We start from the raw sequence: 19,908 nt of genomic DNA, 5'->3' as shown, positions 1-19,908 counted from the left end.
ACTAGAATGACCTCAAAGGTTCCTTACAAAAAGAATACAAGTCATAACAAACCAGTCTTATGCAGTGAACTTTAAAGCCCTTTCCATCTATTCAGTCTCCTATAGATTGCTGATGGGTGATCTGTGCCTGACTTACAAGGCATCCTCAAGCCCCACACTTATGACTCTTGTACATAATCATAAATCCAAGAGTACCAGGAATACGTTGTCTTGTTGTTGTTTGTCTTTTGGCTTTTTCCCGGTAAGGGGCCGCCACAGCGGAACTCTGGTCCACAAATGATTGGCAGTATATCTTTACAAAATGCCGAGGTGCCAGCTCAACACCCAACCTTCAAGGAAGGCATGCCCATTTACGCACGCATGTCTTTCGAATGCTACCCAACCACGGGGAGGACATGCAGACTCCACACAGAAGGCACTCCCAAGCCCAGCCGAGAATCAAACGGGAGAACCTCTTGCTGTTAGGTAACAATGATACTGCCGTACCACTGCGGCATCACCAGGAATACAAGGTCTACATACCCAAATTTTGTCTGTGACATAAACAGAACATGTTGGAGAGACAGATCTGCATCCTAGAGACTGCCTCTCCTATGGAACAGGCTTCCTATCCATGTGAAGCTGAGTTTCTCTATTACCCAGTTTCAGTGCAGTCTAGACAAGTGGATGGACAATAGGAAATTTACACTGGAACTGGCACCCATGTCCCTTATGGAAAGAGGTAATTTACAAAAATGACTATTTGGATGCAGGAAATCATTATTCTTTTGGGAAAACTTGGCTAAGCTGAGAAAGGCCCCTTGGGTCATTAGCATAGTAGCAGTCCATGAATCTATGAATCTATTATGGCAGAATACACAACAGTGGAATCACCTGCTGTAATGATGTTAAGAGAGATAGTTGTGGAGTGATAGTTTGTAGACATTTGCCTTTCAGTGAAAAATGGAGTATTATTTAGAAGGGATGGTTGCCTATAATTACAGGGTGACTATTGTATCAGGAATAATGAGTCTTAGTGGATTCCAGCTGGAGGATTTGGTAAATGAAATGTGACCAATAACTGCCAGAAAGGATATTTAAAAACCCAGCTGAGACATTGAAATGTAAATGAAATATAAGAATTTGTTCTCACCTTGTGAAGTCAAGTTTCGTTTGATTTGTTTATTTTTTACTATAAAAAAGTGCATTGAATTTAAAAAAAAAAACTTTACCTCCAGTGTGTTTATCCACTGCACTGGTAGAAAATAGGGGAAGAATTTGGATATTTCACCAAATTGCAATATTTTATTCCTGCTTTACAGTCTTTGTATGCAGCAACATTTAAGACATATTTCCCAGCTGAGAGGAGAGACTAACCTTTTTTCTCCAGCTGAGGAAATAGGGAAACTTGTATTTTGTGTGACTGAACCATCACACATTTAGTTTGCCCAAACAGGAGTGGACGTCATAGAACATGTAATGCAAAACAACATAATAATCAGTCTATAATAACATTTCAAGAGCAAATTAACTGATGTACAGTTAATTAGTCTCAAGTAACTGATGGATAGTTAGTCTCCAGAAAAAAAGGTGACTGATCAGTTTTCCTTTAATACAAAAAATAGTCAGTTCTGGAGTCTTGTTAAGAACTGAGCAATCAGAGTCTTTAACTAAAATGTGCAGATATCTTCAAGCACCAATAGTGTATTAGCATATGTTTTGAAGATGGGATACATAACTAAAAATGTTTAACTAGCAATACTGTACCTAACAAAAATGTGACTTTCAATCATGCTGTCATTAATGATGATGTAACTCCATTGTCTCCCACAAATGCAAACTTTAGCCAAGCTTCTTTGAAAGAAAATGTGATAATTGTGCCTTTTCAAGAGAGTGATTACTTAACAAAATGTTGATTGTGAATCTATGCCCGTAGAATGTGATAAATTAACTTCTACTTCAGTATTGGTAGATACTAAGGTAGGTAAATATATAGTTTTGGTCAACAGGAAGGAACTCAAAGTAGATTCTAGTAGCATAATTGCACTTGTTAAACATCTATTGTCTGTAAACATAAAACGTATGGCAAGAGAAAGCTGGAAGTTTGTGTTCATGGAGAGAAGAAGGATTATTCTAAAGCACATAAAAAATTCATATACAAGTCAGATTTGTGGTGTAGAGGCAAGAAACCATGTCTATGACGCATATAGCTGAGGACTGATTAACAGCTTCAGCACTGGAAGAGCTTTTAAAGGATGGGAGAGGAATGAAAGAGGCTACACCTGCTGGCCTTGAGGTGGACATTATACAAAAGGTACATCATTCTGTAGTTGGAGTGTTTCACTCTCAGGCCAGACTCCCTAAGAGCAAACCTGGAACCGACTTGGTGAGATATGGCCTAATATCTGCCAGTCTGCCGCACTACACTGTCCCCTGGTTAATCCAACCCTCACCTCCAGCAGCAAAAAGGGAATGAATAACCCAATAATTAGATAAGAAGAGCCAAGGATGAGCAATTCTTTCAGTTCCTACATGTCCCCATTTCAGGACACTGTGAACATTGATGTGGGTGGAGTACAGGTAGATACTCTAATGCCTAAATTTCAAGTACAAATATGAGGAGCAGAAGTGGCAGCATTCTAATACACTATTAAGAACATACAGTTCTGAGTGTAGTTTTTGTAAGAATGGCAAAGGGAACACCAGTCTAACACACTACTCAAAACTTGCTGTTCTGAATTTTCTCCAAAAAGAATGGGGAATGGTAAACAGCAGATTAATTTGATTTTACAAGTACACTATCCTAATGAAAAGTAGAAATACCAAAAGGAACTGCAGTTTGTTTTTTTGTCTAGAATGCAGAGAAGAACTGCATGGAACCAGAAACATACAGTTATTAAGTTCTGAAAAGCAGTCAATACAAAGACTAACCAGGAAGAACCCACAGTACACATATAGAACCTTGTCAAAGAGAGTCCCATCACTAAAAATAGTGAAGGATGCTTGTGTTAAACCAGAAAGGGAAAACAATAATACGGATAGACTCACGAAGAGTAGAAAGGAACTTAAATACACCCCTAGGTTTCCTTCTGTAAGATTTAAACAGAGGGGGTTGTGAGTAGCAGGACTCTAAGCATCAAGTAATTTGAGAAATAGAACTTACTGAGATAAAATTTAAAGAATTGGAAAAAAAAAAAGAGTAGAAGAAAAGCAGTGCCACGAATTGCCTTTTGTAGCTGTAATAGGAAAAATAAACAACCTGTATGTGTATTCATAGTTATTGGTATACAGATGTTTAGATAGACGGTAAACATTTTATGAAAACACAGTGGAGGGCTGGTTCATTAAGCAGGGGTAAAGGAAATATAGCCAAAGTAGAGGGAGAAATAATTGAGCTGGGTGACTCCATCCCATATCCATATTTTCAGCTTAGGAATGAAGACGTACTGTACAGAATGGATAAAGGCAGGGATACACTACGACATCAATTGATAGTTCTAAAACCTTTTAAAACAATCGTCATTAAACTGGTACATATTTGAGGAGGGCACTTGGGGAAGTATAAAAGTAGAGATAGAATTTTTAGCAAGACCTTATTAACCTGCTGTAATGAAAGGCTCTGTGAATCTCTAGGCGACATGCCCAGGATGTCAAAACATGGCTTCCTGAGTTTAGAAGTCCATTGATACTTTTGCACTTTTAAACTGCATTTTTTGTTTATTACTGATTTTTAAAAACTATCCGCGGTGGTGGTGCTGCGGTAGCATTGTCGCCTCACAGCAAGATGTTGTCCCATTCGATTCTCAGCTAGAGCGTCTTCTGTGGAGACATGCGTGAATGGGCATACCTTCGTTGAAGGTTGTGCGTTAGGGCTGGCAACTCAGCACATAAAAATCAACTGCCAATCATTAGCGGACCGGAGTTCTGCTGTGGCGACCCCTAACCGGGAAAAGCCGAAAGATACAACAACAACAACTGATTTTAAAAAACTGTTTTTGTTGAGTTGTTGCACTTGCTGTCTGCTGTAACACAGACTAGATTAAGACCTGCTAAATCTAGCTCTGTTTGTTAAATTGAGCACTAAACCAGGCTATCTTTTGTTGGAGACCCCCCCCCCCCTGCACCCTTGTGGTAGGACAGTGCAGTTAGGATCCATCTGATTAAAGGTTGCTGGCACAGGGCTCAGTTTTGAGTTTTTTTATTGGTTAAATTGTTTAATTCAGTTTGATAATGTTTTAACACAGCTCCACATAGTTGCGCAACCAGCCACTGTTCTACTATATTCATCTGTGCAACCTAAGGAATCTGTTGCATTCTGCTGACCATAAGTACAATTTTATGCTGAATTTTACATTTTTAAAATGTATTTTTGCAACATTGCTGATTTTTTAAAACTTTTCTTGCTGATTTGTTGCACTTTTTGTCTGCAGTAGCATAGACTAGATTCAGACCTGGAGAATCTGGTTCTGTTTGTTAAATTTAGCACTAAACCAGGCGATCTTTTGTTGGAGAGGGCTCCCCTGCACCTGTGTGGCAGGAGAGTGCAGTTAGGACTCATCTTGATTGAAAGTTGCTGGCACAGGGCTCCATTTTTAGCTTTTTTATTGGTTAAAGTTTTTTTAATTCAGTTTGCTCACTGTTGCTACATAAGCCCTGCATATGTTTTATTTTATTTAACATTTGTTGACCGGGAATGTCCGACTAGGTTCCACAGAGCCTGTTTTCAGCGGAGGCCCGGGGAGAAATGCTCCAGATGCATGTCTTTGGAATGTGGGAGGAAACCGGAGTACCCGGAGAAAACCCACGCAATGTGCGGGTTTGCACTTGTTTTAACACAGCTCCACAGAGTTAGGTAATAAGCCAGTGCTCTGCTGCATTCATCTGTTTACATGTAGTGTACCTTCATGCACCATTGTGCACTACCATGCAGTGGAGGTAACAATTAGTGGTTAAAGATGCAAAAACTTCATTAGTTAAGTTTTCCTTTAGTAGCTGCCCATCATCCTGCTGAGAAGTTCTTAAATTGTACTTAGCTGCTCAGAGAGCACCTCAGCTGCACCTTTTTCCCTTAAATAGTCCCAAACCACTAAATCTACAATAGTCTTATACTGTTTAGAGAACCCATGCTAGTATAGACCCTTTATATAGCACCCCATTAGTATAGATCCCGTTTAGAGCACCCAGTTATACCACACCCCCTCCATTTTCTCTCCACACTGTAAAAATGGGATTTAACCTACCATTATAGACGGTCGGTTTCCCTCCATTTCTCCTAATAGCCTGATTTTTATGGGTATACTGAGACAGTGTAGCAACTGCCTCATGTACACTGACAACCCTCTACTTCTAAATCACCAAGTACAATTTGTGAGTGATGCAGCTACACTAAGAATGTGGAAACCTTGCCCTCTCTCATACTGAACAGTAACACTGAACAGTTTGTTCGTTCACATACACCTCCTACGCAAACCATGCACTCAACACATAAACCATTATACGGGGAGGTACTCACCAGAAACCTACCTAAACAACAGAGACTCTCCAAACACAAGCATTTTACATCTAATACAGCACTCAGTACACATAGGTGTACAGCTCTTTACTAGGCTAATGGCCCCAAGGGCCTTTTTAAACCTAACCATGCTTCCCAAATCTCTGACAAGTTCTGATACCCTTGATAAGTGTAATCATGAGTCTGGGAGATGAACCATGTACAGGTTACTTGTGTCCATTAGAGACATAGGTTCCAGACAAGGGATGAATTTCCAGTTTCCCATCCAATTGTCCAAGTTGCACTTGAATTGCGTTACGGAGAAACATACCTACATCTCCAGCAGGTCCTATTTATATCACAGGCAATGTTTAAGTTTTTAGAATGGGTAATTCTGGTGCTGTTTGTTTTGTGGTTATGCATGAGGTCCGTCCGAGTGGGGTCTGACAGTGCCCTGTAAGATCTCCCCTCAGAAGCCTGTAGGGGACACAATACAGGGATAGAGCCTTGAGGTGGTCTGCAAAGGGCATTTTACTTACTCCCTGCATTCTTTTAGTGAGGAAACCTCTGTGGATGTTCCATCTGTTGGATATGCCTGCTTAGGTGCATACCAAAGGGGGCGTTGTACTCAATGATAGGTCTGATGAATGCCAAATACAGTGGAACAATGACTTCCTTGGACTTAGATGCCATACCTTTGTTTATATGTTAGGCAACATAAAATGATTTCCTCACCACTGTAGCTATGTGATGGTCAAAGGATAGATTGCTATCTACGTGTTTCCCTAAACCCCTGACTACTGGGTCAACTCTAAGGGGTGTGTAAAAACACAACCATCAATGTCTCACCAAGTAACGCCCTAAGGCAAAGCATATCTAAAGCATTTTGTTTTAGTTATAGGTGACTCCCATTGTGAGGCACAGATGTCCCACTCACCAGGCTGGTTAAGGAGAGGGATATGTTCGGCTGTCTATCGGCTGCCAGAATCCGTCAGATCACACATGCCCTCAAGTCTCTCAACAACAAGTACCCTTATGACTCCATCATAGTTCATGATGGAGTGAATGACTATATGAAGAGAGCCATAATTAAGCTCTATGAATATGTGTCCCAGGCAGGTATGCACCTAGCCTTGAGCAGCATTGTACACTCATTTAGGATGATACCACAATATAAAGAAAAAACTGATTGACTACAATAATTGCCTTAGTTTTTTGTGTCATATTCTAAGGGGATCCAGTACCTGTCAGCCTGGGGTGACATGGTTGATAGAACACACTGCTTTGCCAGAGATGGTCTTCACCTGTCACCTCTATGTTTTTGATTAGTTGCTGAGTCACTTGCCTCCCTCATAGTGTCATTTTTTAGGCAAGGTCTCAAGAACAAAATTTTCGACATGAGAATGTCACTCACAAGTAAATTAAAGGTCATGCTGCTAAATCGGAAGCTGCACTCTCTGGAAGCACTCATCTGCCTTGAGGATGTTAACATCTCTGCAGTCACGGAAACTTGGTTCAGGTCTGCAGAGAGTACGCCAGCCTTGCAAGGCTACAATGCCTTCCAAACTTTCAGATCACAAAATGAACATGTGAGAACCAAAGGAAGGAGTATTTATTTTCATTAAAGATAAATATACCTCTAGACTGGGTAGACAGAAAAACTCCATAGAGTTGCTCCAAGTTCAGCTAACTGTGGGTAAGACCCCCCCCCCCCCCTTCTAATCATCATTAGCTTTAGGCTGCCTTCAATGAGCCAAGATATGCACATTTATTTGGACCTACTTGAGTTCATTAAATTACAACCAAATGCTCTAGTCATGGGCGATTTTAACAATTCCTGCATTGACTGGGAAACTTATTCAAGTACCAACATGCTCATGCAAATGTTCCTTTAACATTAATGCCCTGGAATAAATAGTATTCCACTCCACAAGGGGCTCAAATATTTTCAACCTGGTCCTCACCAACATTGATGACAACTGCACCACCACAAGTATAGGACCCTCACTGGTTAAATCTGATCACACATCAGTCACATTTGAAGTATCTATAATACCTGAACCCATCTTAGGTGAAATCAGGCTAAAAAAATTCAGCAAAGCTAATTATACCCTCCAAAGGGATAGCATAAATAATCCCAAGCTCCTATTCCCACAGATGACATTGACAGCTATACTAAGGTACAAAGAAATACCCTGTACAAATACTTACACAAATGTATTGACATAGCTGTACATGATAGGATCAAAACATGACCCTCAAGAAAAAACAAGCCTCCCTGGTGGGCATCTAACATTAATAAGTTATACAACAAGAGGAAGGCGTTGCTGTCTAAGAATGAAAAAGAGAGGTCCCAGCACCAGAAGAGCACCCTCCTCTACTTGAACAAAAAGAGTTAAGACAACTTGTAAAATCCTCTAAGGGAAACTTCAAAAAAAAAAAAAAAATAAAAAAATAAGCAACCATAGCTAATGATAACCATAAGGAATTCTTCGGCTATATCAGTAGCCTAAAAGGTAGGACCCAGACATGTGCTGAACTAGCTGTGGATGGCATCACACACACTGATCCTGTGAAAATAGCTAACCTATTAGCTGGCAGGTTTGGTGAAAATTTTACTCCCATTCTCCCCTCCAAACATACAAAGCATTCCCGCTACATCTCCCTGACCTTGCATCTCCAAGGAGCAAATCATTAATGCTGTCTCCAAGGCCAAACCACAGCCTCTATTGGCATGGTATGGTATCCCAGGTTCCATTTTAAATGGTCTAAAACATGAATTAGCAACTGCATTAGATACTCTCTTCAACCACAACCTGAGTACTTGTTTTGAGTGGAAAACGCCAACCATTATCCCCTTCATAAAGGGGGTACAGCAACAGACTGTGAGAATTACAGACCCATAAGCTTAACCAGTCTTATCTGTAAGGTCATGGGACGAATCATCATGGACCCTGTAAGTAAGGATATAGGTGATCTCCCAACCCTTGATCTGACACAGTTTGATTTTGTCAAAGGCAGGTCATGCCTGCTGCTGATGAACTTGTTCAAAAACATCACTGAAGCCATAGAAGAAGGCAGAAATGTGCATATAGCCTGCCTTGACTTTGTCAAGGCCTTCAACACAATCCCACATTCGGGCATCATTGAAAGACTCTCTCTTTTAAATATCAACCCTTATGCCATCAGGTGGGTTGCTGACTGGCTCACTGACAGATCATACCCAGTCAAAGTTAGGGACTTTACCTCAACCAGCAGACCTGATACCAGTGGGGTTCTAGAGGGTTCCATGCTGGGCCCCTATTGTTTGGAATATACTTCTCAGATATTCAGGCCAAAACAGAGGGGCCTTGGCTGACTAAGTTTGCTGATGATTGCAAATTAGGTGCAGTCATTGAATCCCCAGATGATGTCAATATACTTCGAGGGGTTTGCAGAAACCAATGATTGGTGACAAAGCCATGGACTCAAACTCAATGCTAAAAATAAATTATGATCCCCTTTGGTAAAAACAATATCCCTGCAGACTATCATATAAATAATACCCTAAGTAATAACTTAGTTGTGAGAGATTTGGGAACACAATTTGACTGTAGCCCAAACTTTGACCACCATATGTCTACTGTGGTAAGGAAGGCATTCTACTTCACACACCTCATTGACAAAGGTATTGCCTCAAGAGCGAAACACTCTTGTACTCGACTCTCATCCGGCCAATAATTTATTACAATGCTCCCTTTGGTATGTACCTTACCAGGCACCTGCAGCAACTTGAGAGTTCTCAGAGATTTATAACTAAGAAAATTCAGGGTCTCCAGTACATGTCATACATTGACAGACTGAAGTCACTGTCACTGTACTCAGTAGTGTACAGACTACTGAGATGAGACTTGTGCCTGGCCTATACAGAGCGATCTCAGATCCAAACCTAATGAAATGCTGCACATCTGCCAGTCAAATGGGACAAGGTTCATCCACTCCAGGGACCTTAACCTGGCATATAACATAAATGTGACCTGCTGTAGAGACAGATACGTCTCTCATAGGTTGCTGCTCCTCTGGAATAGTCTACCAGTTCACATCAAACAAAGCGTTGCCTGGATGACTAGATGGGAAACCATAAATTCCTGCCAAGAATTTCACTAATGACCCTCCTAGATATGGGAAGTCATTGCTAACTAAGATCTTGAGTTTAGGTAAGATCCTTTATATTGGGTTTCTCTAGTATTATATTGGGTACACACGGCTATGCTTACAAAGACCTTTGGGTCAATAGCCCAGTAACCACCTATGATGGGTCAATAGCCCAGTAACCACCTATGATACCTATATCTGTTGTTGATGTCCCATTTGAGAGAATAGCCTTAGATCCTGTACATTCATTAATAAAGTCTAGTAATGACTGCCAATATATGCTTGTGGTGACTGATTTTGCAACTAAGTTTCCTGAAGCACTATGGCTTTGAAAAGTTAAACCTATGTTATTACCCAGAAAGCTAAAGTTATTTTTTCCAGTGGCAGTGATAACCCAAAAATACTTGTAGACCAGTGAATCCCATACATGTCCAAATTAATCCACTAGATTTGCCAGTGTTTTAAAGTAAATCAGTTAAGAAGTTTAGTGTACCATACCACACTTGAACTAATGACTTTATGAAGTGTGTTCATACAACTCTCATGTTTGTTCTAAAAATGCCATAAAATAAGATGGTAAGTGTTACTCAGTTACTTCCTTTCATCCACTTTGCTGTGAGAGGTACCCAAGCTTTAACAGGATGTACCTGCTTGAGTTATTGTACGGCAGATTTCCCACGTCCTGATGGACATAGCTAGGGAGCTATGGGAAGAAGACAAAACCTTATTTAAAAGTATAATAAACTTTACAATCTTGCAAGACAGGCTGACAATTGTTATACTAATAGCAAAGGAACATATGCAAGAAATGCAAATGTGGAATATAAAACAAGAATAAATAATGGAAAAGGAACATTGTAAATATCTAATACTTTGATATGAGATGTTGTATGTCTGTAAAAGATGGTTTTATTTTTCTCATAATCTGTTATACACTAAACAACTGAAAGCATATGTTCCTATGATGTCATTATATCTGATGATTTTTCACAGTATTAGGACTTGAGCCAGAACACATTTTAGAAAGATTTTCAGATTTGTAGAATCTTGTTTGTAAAAAAAAATCATTAATATTTCCTTCAACATGAAAGTTAAGTGGTCAAATATGAAGCTTAAAATATAATTTTTTCTTGAGTTTTATCCAGTAATGGGAAGTCTTGTTTGGTCTTATATAATCCCAGTTTGGAGTTGTGTATTTCAGTTACTTTAAAAAATGGTGAATTGTAGAAAAACATGACTAGATAGGTATGTGTCAGTATTTAAGTCATGTAGAACTTCTTTTGACCCGGTCATTGGGACTGAATTTAGCTTGCTTATTATGTATTTCCTAGTTTTTGTTGTGTAAACAGTAAGATTTTTAGACCTGGAACGTATATGAAAAGTTGAGGTAATCAGATTTTTTGTTACTGTATTTACAACTGGTCCAATTAAAAATCCTGTAGTCTACCATTAACTTAATAATATAAATTGAGATCATCATATACAAATGTTGCATTTATGAACTGGAAACAATAAAACATGTCAAGTTTTAAAAGGTTTTTTAAAAATATAAATTGTGTACATTCTTGAATGAATAATTCACGTAGCTGGAAGTAATCTGAATTATACCTGCTTGCTAGGTTGCTAAGATCATTGGTACAGTAAAGTATATCTCTACCTGTAGTATCTTTTAGCTGGCATTTACGAGGTAACATTTATAAGGTTATCACAGAATGGACTGGCTTCCAATTTGCTAGTTGTCCATTGTTTTAGTATTGGCTGGCAAGATGTTAAATCTCCAGTCCTGGTTTTAAAGGATCCCATATATTTACATTAACCTGAATTGTACTTTTCTGGTAGTTAGTGATAAAATTTGCATAATATGTAGAATTTTGAGAGGGACACTGTGTGAAATTTTGTTCAAGTGATCTAAGAAATCAACTACTAAATGTTACAACTGGTGTAACATTTGTTATAATTTAATAGTTCACTTTGTAGTTCTGCTGATATTGTATCTAAATAATGGAATTTTGTGGTTTTCTTTAATGTAAATCATGGCAGCATGTAGTTGTTTCAAACCACAATTTATGTATTGCATGTTTTTATTTGACTTCTCAGCAGTGAAACATCAGCTTTTAGGATTTCAGTATTGAGATGAAGGCACTCAATGCTATGTCAACATCACAAATGAAAAAAAAACATACACACTAAAAATTTACAAGAATGAAAATCGAACATTGTTCTCCTTTAAACTTCTTATTTGTAAAGAGCAAGCCCCTCTGCACCGCAGTCTTATATATAATAACTCCAAGATCACCATACATCAGAGAAAAAGGAATATTCAGATAAACGGCCATCTTGGACTTAGAATATGTAAGTCTTTTTTTTTCTTAATATTATGGGACTCGATAAAGCTGGTCCCAAGATTTGAAATGTTTGCCACTTATATAAAGATCTTGGTGTTTACCTTTAGGAGGTGTACTTCACTGGCAAAGTGCAAAAATGAATTATTTTCCAAATGACCTTTTGTAAAGTTTCCTTTGTATAAATTGGTATTGCTGCTGTTGGACAGCTTTGGTTTGAGAAGTATGCAGGACAATAAGGAAAATATAATGTGGCCTTAATGTAAGTGGAACCTTGACTGTAATGGATTAAACTTTTCATTAAGGCAGGTCTTTTTAGGAAATATTTAACCTTTGAGAATACTTATATTTATTTAGTGACAATGTTGCATCACACTGCTGAAAGTTTTGCATTTGCTTTTACTCAGCATAATTGGATACCCTGTTAAAAGTCTTAGAGTAACTGGCTGGTGGCAGTGGAGCTACCTTATAGCCTGGGCAGAGGTGGTAGAGTGGGTAATCTGTGCCAGCCTTTGCCAGGTGTGTGTGTGTGTGTGTGTGTGCATGTGTGTGTATGTGTGAAAATCAAATCTCAGTGTGTGTGTGTGTGTGTGTGTGTGTGTGTGTGTGTGTGTGTCAGCTATTTGGAACCGGGACAGAGTGCTCCTTAGTGGTCAGTGTCGGTTCTTATTTGGGGCCTGGAGATAGAGTCCAGCCCCAGGACTGGAGTGTGTTCCCTCTGTGTTCTTAAGGAAACTGTGCTTTGTGCAGAGAGCTGCATCTGCAAATACTGTGTGTCTCTTTCTCTCAAAGTGAATGTCCCTCACTGGTTTCCATTGTGGGGACTGAAGTTCCTTCATCACTGGCCCAGAGAGGGGATTTCACACTGTTTATTTATTTTATTTTATTTAACATTTGTTGACTGAGAAACTGTGACTATGACAGAACCTATTTTCGTAGGCCAAGGAGAAATGGTGCAGAAGCATGTCTTTGGAATGTGGGAGGAAATCGTAGTACCTGGAGGAAACCCTTGCAAATGCAGGGAGGACATGCAGGCTCCACACAGAAGGCACTCCAGCTGAGAAGTGAACCAGAAAACATCTTGTTGTGAGGCGACAATGTTAACCACTGCACTGTCCTTAAGTTGAAACTGCCCTGTGCATCTGTTTATAAACAGAATATTTCACAGAGCTGCAGGACTCCCTTTGGTTGTGCAGATGTAGAACCAGTATATTTAAATGAGAGGTGTGGGGAGGTGTAAAATGCTTTTTTATTTTTGATGTCCTTTAGTAGAATTTTGGTTCTTAGAACATTGTGATAGGTTCCTCCATGTTTGTATTTGGTTTCAGTCTATGCAGGTGATTGAACTGCTGTATTTTCATTGATAAGAGCTTCCACTATTGTGAATGCATTGCTCTTTCAGAGTTCCAGTGTTCAAGATATAGACATGAAACGTAACATTACTGTAGCTGAGTTTAGATTATGGTAATAGTGAGATTACATATATTCATAAATATTACAAGTTTCCTTTAAGATATTTAATAATGTGCTACTTTAAGTTGAATATTAATAGCTTATTGCTAACTTCATTAACAGTACAATTCTATTTGAAGTTGGATATTTAAATTAACTGGTCACATATATGTCCCGCACACTTTCATGTTTTATTTAGTTATTTATTTTTTATGCCATGTTCATTTTTTCCCAAGGCTACATATCTCTAAATTCGAGAGAAGCTTTCCTGTACATTGTGTAAAGTGAATCGCAGACTGTACTGTGACATAAAATAAACTGAAGAACAGAAAAAAAAATGTTGATATGTCTGAAGTGTGACTTTTTGTTGCTGTAAAAACTCAGCCTTGAACCACTTCACAAAGAATATAATTTAGAAATTATATTTTGTGCTGGTGGTAACCTGATTGCCCTTTCTATCTGGTTACTTTAGAAATGTTGAACCAAGCCAGTCCTGAGAAAAAGCTTGAAGATATATTACAGTTAGCAGACCTGTGCATTGAAGTTCTACAGCAAAATGAGGAACATCATTCAGAGGTAGGTCTATTGATTCCTGATTATTATAAACCATTGTGTTTAGCCCTTATTGTCACTACTTTGTATGGTCAGCTTATAGCTGTTGCAAAGGTACATATGTGCTTTATACCCTATGGCAGAGAAACCATTGAAAAGGTTGACCATTCCCAGTCATCAGTGTCATAAACTCAAATGAATTAAGTTATTGTAAATACTAGGGAATTGTCGTCTGGATTGTGTTAATAGCTAGCTTAGTTTCTTTTTATGTCTTTCCTTTAGTAAACCATTATATTTGCCTCTATAAGTACTTAGGATTTCTGGTGAAACCAGACTGTTATGCAGAATTATTTCCTTGTCTGAATTCTTAAAATCAGGATTCATGGATGATATCTGAAGATTTATTTTTCATTTCTCTATATCCATAATAGGAGCATGGGAGATCATTAGTAAATGCTTCACAGATTTTTAAGATAAAGTACATTTGTATAAGTAAACTTACCACAAAAGTAGTTGTTCAAATTATCACTGCTGCAGTAGCATAAGCTATGTGTGTTATGTCCTACCAAGGAATTTATATTCTTTGCATAACCCATATTGGAAATTTCCTAATGGCTTACTAGCTGACACCCCTTTACACTGTGATTTGGTTGAACTTTTTGATCGACAGGGGTGTGAGCTACTGGAGGTCTTAACAAAGCACAATCAGGTTTTGATCGACGAGTTGATGGAAGAAGCCACTAAATTAGAGGGACCGTTAAGAATGACTTGTTATTTGAACAACATCAAGATAAGTTTTATAACATTTTTGGTTCAATTGACAAAGCAATAGCCAATATCAAGGCAAGAAAGGAAAATAAATTTGATTTTGGCTTATCCAAAACTGAATGACCAAACACCCATTGATGATCACTTTAACAATGCGACCACAGAGAGGAATGATGTTGAAAGTCCTGCCCTTTTAGTTCAAAATGTTCCCAAATGTTCGGAGGGGATCAAGAATCAGTAGAACAATTTAGAGTTCCAGCAGAATGCAGCCATCAACATGAATGGTTCCTGTCACCAACAGCATTGGAGGAAACCTGCTTGCACCAGGAACTAATGGATTTTGAGCCTGATGAAACTTTGTTTTTGTGAACGGATAATACACTGGTTTTGAACATTATCAAGAAGGCTCAAGGTGACTTTTCACTTTTTAATTATACTGACAGCAATTATGGCTCTTAGTTAGTTGATCTCCTAAGTAGAGGATTTACTTTTGTGCTATCGACCAGGTCTAGGATTCAGACCTGGTCATAGATTTAAAAATGTTTTTATGGAAATTAAACTTTAAAATACTTTTCAAAGATAGGGAAATGGATGACTTACATACTATATGTACTAGGAAAAGTCTTTTTAACCCAGCCCTTGTTGCACCTCTAATTCTTTTTGAAAAATAAAATGTGTGACTTTGAGTTCAGAATGCTTTTGCATCAAAAGCCCAAAAATATTTACAACTTGTCTGTCTCTGAGTTTGAACAGTTAAGAAAATTAAGCAGAGACCAAAGTCTTAGGGTGATGAAACTTGACAAGGGTGGGGGGTTGTGATTATGAGTCATGTTGATTATTTAAACAAAATGCGTAGTTCTCTTTGTGATGGAGATTTTTATGAAGAAACCTCACTGAATGTGGTCCACATCTCTTATGCTAAAATTGAATGGTTGCTCCAGGACATGCTTGATCAGGGCCAAATAAATTTAGATGAATGGAAGTTCCTGGAAGTTAAGTTCCCTATTGTAGCTTCCATATTTGGGTTCCCTAAGATTCACAAAGACCTAAGTGACCCCCCCCCCCCCAATGAGACCAACTGTAAATGCTTTTAGCTCTAAAACCTATCCCTTGGCAAGATACTGTATATAGAGGTAAAATGGAAAAATGTTTTGGAAGACTATGCACACATTTGTAAAGACTCATGGGATTTTTTTAGAAAAGTTGAGGAAAGTGAAATACAGTGATGACTTAATTTTCTGAACAGTAGATGTGGTGAATTTATTCAATGTGATTCCTTGCAATATTGGCCTTGATTGCTTCCATTATTTCCTGAATATTGGCCTTGATTGCTTCCATTATTTCCTGAATATTGACCTTGATTGCTTCCTTTATTTCCTGAATATTGGCCTTGATTGCTTCCATTATTTCTGGAATATTAGCCTTGATTGCTTCCATTATTTCCTGAATATTGACCTTGATTGCTTCCTTTATTTCCTGAATATTGGCCTTGATTGCTTCTATTATTTCCTGAATATTGGCCTTGATTGCTTCCATTATTTCCTGAATATTAGCCTTGATTGCTTCCATTATTTCCTGAATATTGGCCTTGATTGCTTCCATTATTTCCTGAATATTAGCCTTGATTGCTTCCATTATTTCCTGAATATTGACCTTGATTGCTTCCTTTATTTCCTGAATATTGGCCTTGATTGCTTCCATTATTTCCTGAATATTAGCCTTGATTGCTTCCATTATTTCCTGAATATTGACCTTGATTGCTTCCTTTATTTCCTGAATATTGGCCTTGATTGCTTCCTTTATTTCCTGAATATTGGCCTTGATTGCTTCATTATTTCCTGAATATTGGCCTTGATTGCTTCATTATTTCCTGAATATTGGCCTTGATTGCTTCCATTATTTCCTGAATATTGGCCTTGATTGCTTCATTATTTCCTGAATATTGGCCTTGATTGCTTCCATTATTTCCTGAATATTGGCCTTGATTGCTTCCATTATTTCCTGAATATTGACCTTGATTGCTTCCTTTATTTCCTGAATATTGGCCTTGATTGCTTCCATTATTTCCTGAATATTGGCCTTGATTGCTACCATTATTTCCTGAATATTGGCCTTGATTGCTTCCTTTATTTCCTGAATATTGGCCTTGATTGCTTCATTATTTCCTGAATATTGGCCTTGATTGCTTCATTATTTCCTGAATATTGGCCTTGATTGCTTCCATTATTTCCTGAATATTGGCCTTGATTGCTTCCATTATTTCCTGAATATTGGCCTTGATTGCTTCCATTATTTCCTGAATATTGGCCTTGATTGATTCCATTATTTCCTGAATATTGGCCTTGACCGCTTCCATTATTTCCTGAATATTGGCCTTGATTGATTCCATTATTTCCTGTTTGCGTCAAACAAATTTTCCAACAATTACATTAATATCATAGACATCTGTATGGAATTAGTGCTAAAAAACAATTTTGTCTGTATTGGTGGGCATTATTTTTTACAAAAGAAGGGGGTGGCTATGGGGCCAAAGTGTGCCCCCATTTTTGAAAACATTGTCATGTTGCAATGGGAGAAGAAACATGTTTTTAGTCACGTTGTTATACCACCATGGGAACTCTATATGCATTTATTGGATGGCATATTCATTGTTTGAAAAAAATCTGAGGGTGAATTTCAATGTTTTATTGTTTACTTGAACCAAACCACATATTTTCTTAGGTTTACTTTCAAATGGATCTACACTGATTTAGCCTACTTGGATGTGTAACTTTCTAAAGACAGTTGCAAACAGAGACTTGTTAATATTTATAGAAAACCAACCTTCTCAAATAGTCTCTTACACTACATTTGCCACCCAGAGCATCACAAAAGGGGGGTTGTGAAGGAGCAACTAGTGCAGCTTACTAGAATGGTTACCAAGGATGATACCTTTAGGAAGGAAGCTGAAATTCTGATTGACATGTTAACATCTAGAGGTTACCGACTGAGTATGATACAAGGAATTTATCAAGAAGTTGAGCAGAAAAGAATTAATGGGCAATATGTACCTTTACTTATGACCAATACTGATGAGAGAGTGGGGTTTGGGACATTAGGTAGGTCTAACCAAAAATAATTTTCACTTGTTTTTATTACCATTTACACAATTGACTGTTCCTACATTTATGAGATTTTGAAGAAAAACTGAAATATTTTTTTCTGCTTTGATGGATTTATGGATGCACTAGGGCCTATACCAAGGATGGTTTGTCCTGGTCCCCTTCAGTAAAACACATCACACCAAATGATGTTTGACAGCCTTTATTAAACTTCCATAAAAAGAAGTTATGTACTTACCATAACATTCCATGTGAGTTGTTCATCCCACCTTCATTCTTTACTGATGGGTTCGGAGCCGATCCCTCGGCTCAAAGTCAGTAAATTGCAAAGCTCGAGGTCTTCAAATAGCTCGAGGCCAAGTCCCTATCCCATGAATCACCTAGAGTTACCTCAGATCTTGTATGCTGCATATAATAATACCACATGTCATTCTTTCACTTGAAAAGATATAGAAGGATTGAGCAACCAGGATGAATCTAGCATCTCGGTCATCTAACAACCCAGGAGGGGGTAGGGGGGTAGGGGGGAGGGACGTAAGAATGAGGGCGAGATGAACAACTCACATGGAACGTTATGGTAAGTACATAACTTCTTTATGTGAAGTTGTTCTATCTCGCCGTTCATTCTTTACTGATGGGTAGCATCCCAAGCACCATCAACCTCGGGTGGCTCATGGGAGTATATTTCTCAGGACCGTGAATCCAGAGGAGGCCCTGTCCCTGGAGGCCTTGTCAACTTTGTAATGAGTGATAAAGGTAGGTTTTGACCAAGTGGCTGGTGCGCAGATGTTATCAATAGGAAGTCTAGCAGAAAAAGCAGAGGTTGTAGAAACAGCTCTGGTTGAGTGAGCCTTAATTTTATGCTGTAAAGGCATGTTAGCAGCTGAATAAGCAAAGGTGATGCAATCAGATAACCATTTAGAAAGAGTTGTTTTAGCCACTGGTCTACCCTTCCTGGAGTCTGAAAATGAAACAAACAGCTGGTCTAATTTCCTGAAATCTTTTGTTCTATCCAAATAAAATCTGAGTTGTCTATTTACATCAAGTTTGTGCAGTATGTACTCTAAATTGTTTGAATGGTTGGGGGAAAAGACTGTTTCAATGCAAAGGAGGGGTTTGTTCTAAGTGAGACTCTGTCAGCATGGAATATCAGATAAGGCGGCTTGATGGATAAATCCTGAAGCTCTGACACTCTGCGGGCAGAAGTAATAGCTACTAAAAAGATGGATTTCCATGACAAAAATTTGAGGTCACATGAGGAAGCTGGTTCAGATGGTGGGAGAATTATGCGGGAAAGCATAACATTTGGATTCCATGGAGAATAGGGAGATTTCACAGGTGGTCTAATATGAAAGGTCCCTTTGAGAAAGGCTTTGGATAACTTAGGTTCATAGGTTCATACTAGGCTATCTGCCCTGGGGCAATTATAAGCCTAGCCAGATTTTGTATGGCTTACGCCACCCCTTGATTTGAGTATACTGTGCCCTTTTTAAGATTTAGTTTACTGTGCCTCTGTCTAATAGTGACACGGGAGTAATTCCTAGGACAAACCTACGATCCCCCATCCACCTATCGAGATTCTTCTTGAAGAGATTCAGTGAGGTGCTCTGCCTCACATGAACTGGAATTCTATTCCAGAGCGAAGGGAGCCTCTGGGTTATGAACCTGTCCCTCCAGCAAGTTCTATTTATTTCTGTACTGAGGTTCAAGTCCCTCGAGCATGTGGCTCTAAGGGATTTAGATTTACTGAGGTGGAGCATGTCCATTAATTTTGGATTTGACATAGCTTTGTATGTCAGGCATAGATTGCCTCGAAGTAGATGGTATGCAACTGAGTAGAGCTGGAGTTTTTTAACTGAGCAGCATATGGCATCTGTTTGAGACCCTTGATCCTCTTGGTGAGATACTTTTGGGGTCTTTCTAATTGCTGCAGGTGTCGGGTAAGGTACATCCCAAAAGGGGCATTGTATTCTATGATGGGCCTGATGAGGGATGAATAAACGGTCAGGTTTTCCTCTCTTTATCTAGATGTGAAACCCTTCGTGATGAGGTGGGCTATGTAGAAGGTCTTTCTAACCACTTTGGCAAT

General features: G+C 38.7%; 1 protein-coding gene across 1 annotated transcript in view; it reads left to right on the top strand.

Moving 5' to 3' along the window:
- CADPS2 (calcium dependent secretion activator 2) overlaps positions 1 to 19,908 on the top strand; it is a 5,163,308-nt gene that overhangs the window by 3,342,444 nt on the left and 1,800,956 nt on the right. The window contains exon 18 of the mRNA XM_044088753.1: positions 13,871 to 13,974. Coding sequence (XP_043944688.1) covers positions 13,871 to 13,974 — 104 coding nt within the window. The remainder of the gene's footprint in view (positions 1 to 13,870; positions 13,975 to 19,908) is intronic.

Source organism: Protopterus annectens, chromosome 11.part0 (genome assembly GCF_019279795.1).
Source record: "Protopterus annectens isolate FY-2018-M chromosome 11.part0, PAN1.0, whole genome shotgun sequence".
Classification (NCBI taxonomy): domain Eukaryota; kingdom Metazoa; phylum Chordata; order Ceratodontiformes; family Protopteridae; genus Protopterus; species Protopterus annectens.
This window is presented reverse-complemented; position numbering and strand designations above follow the sequence as displayed.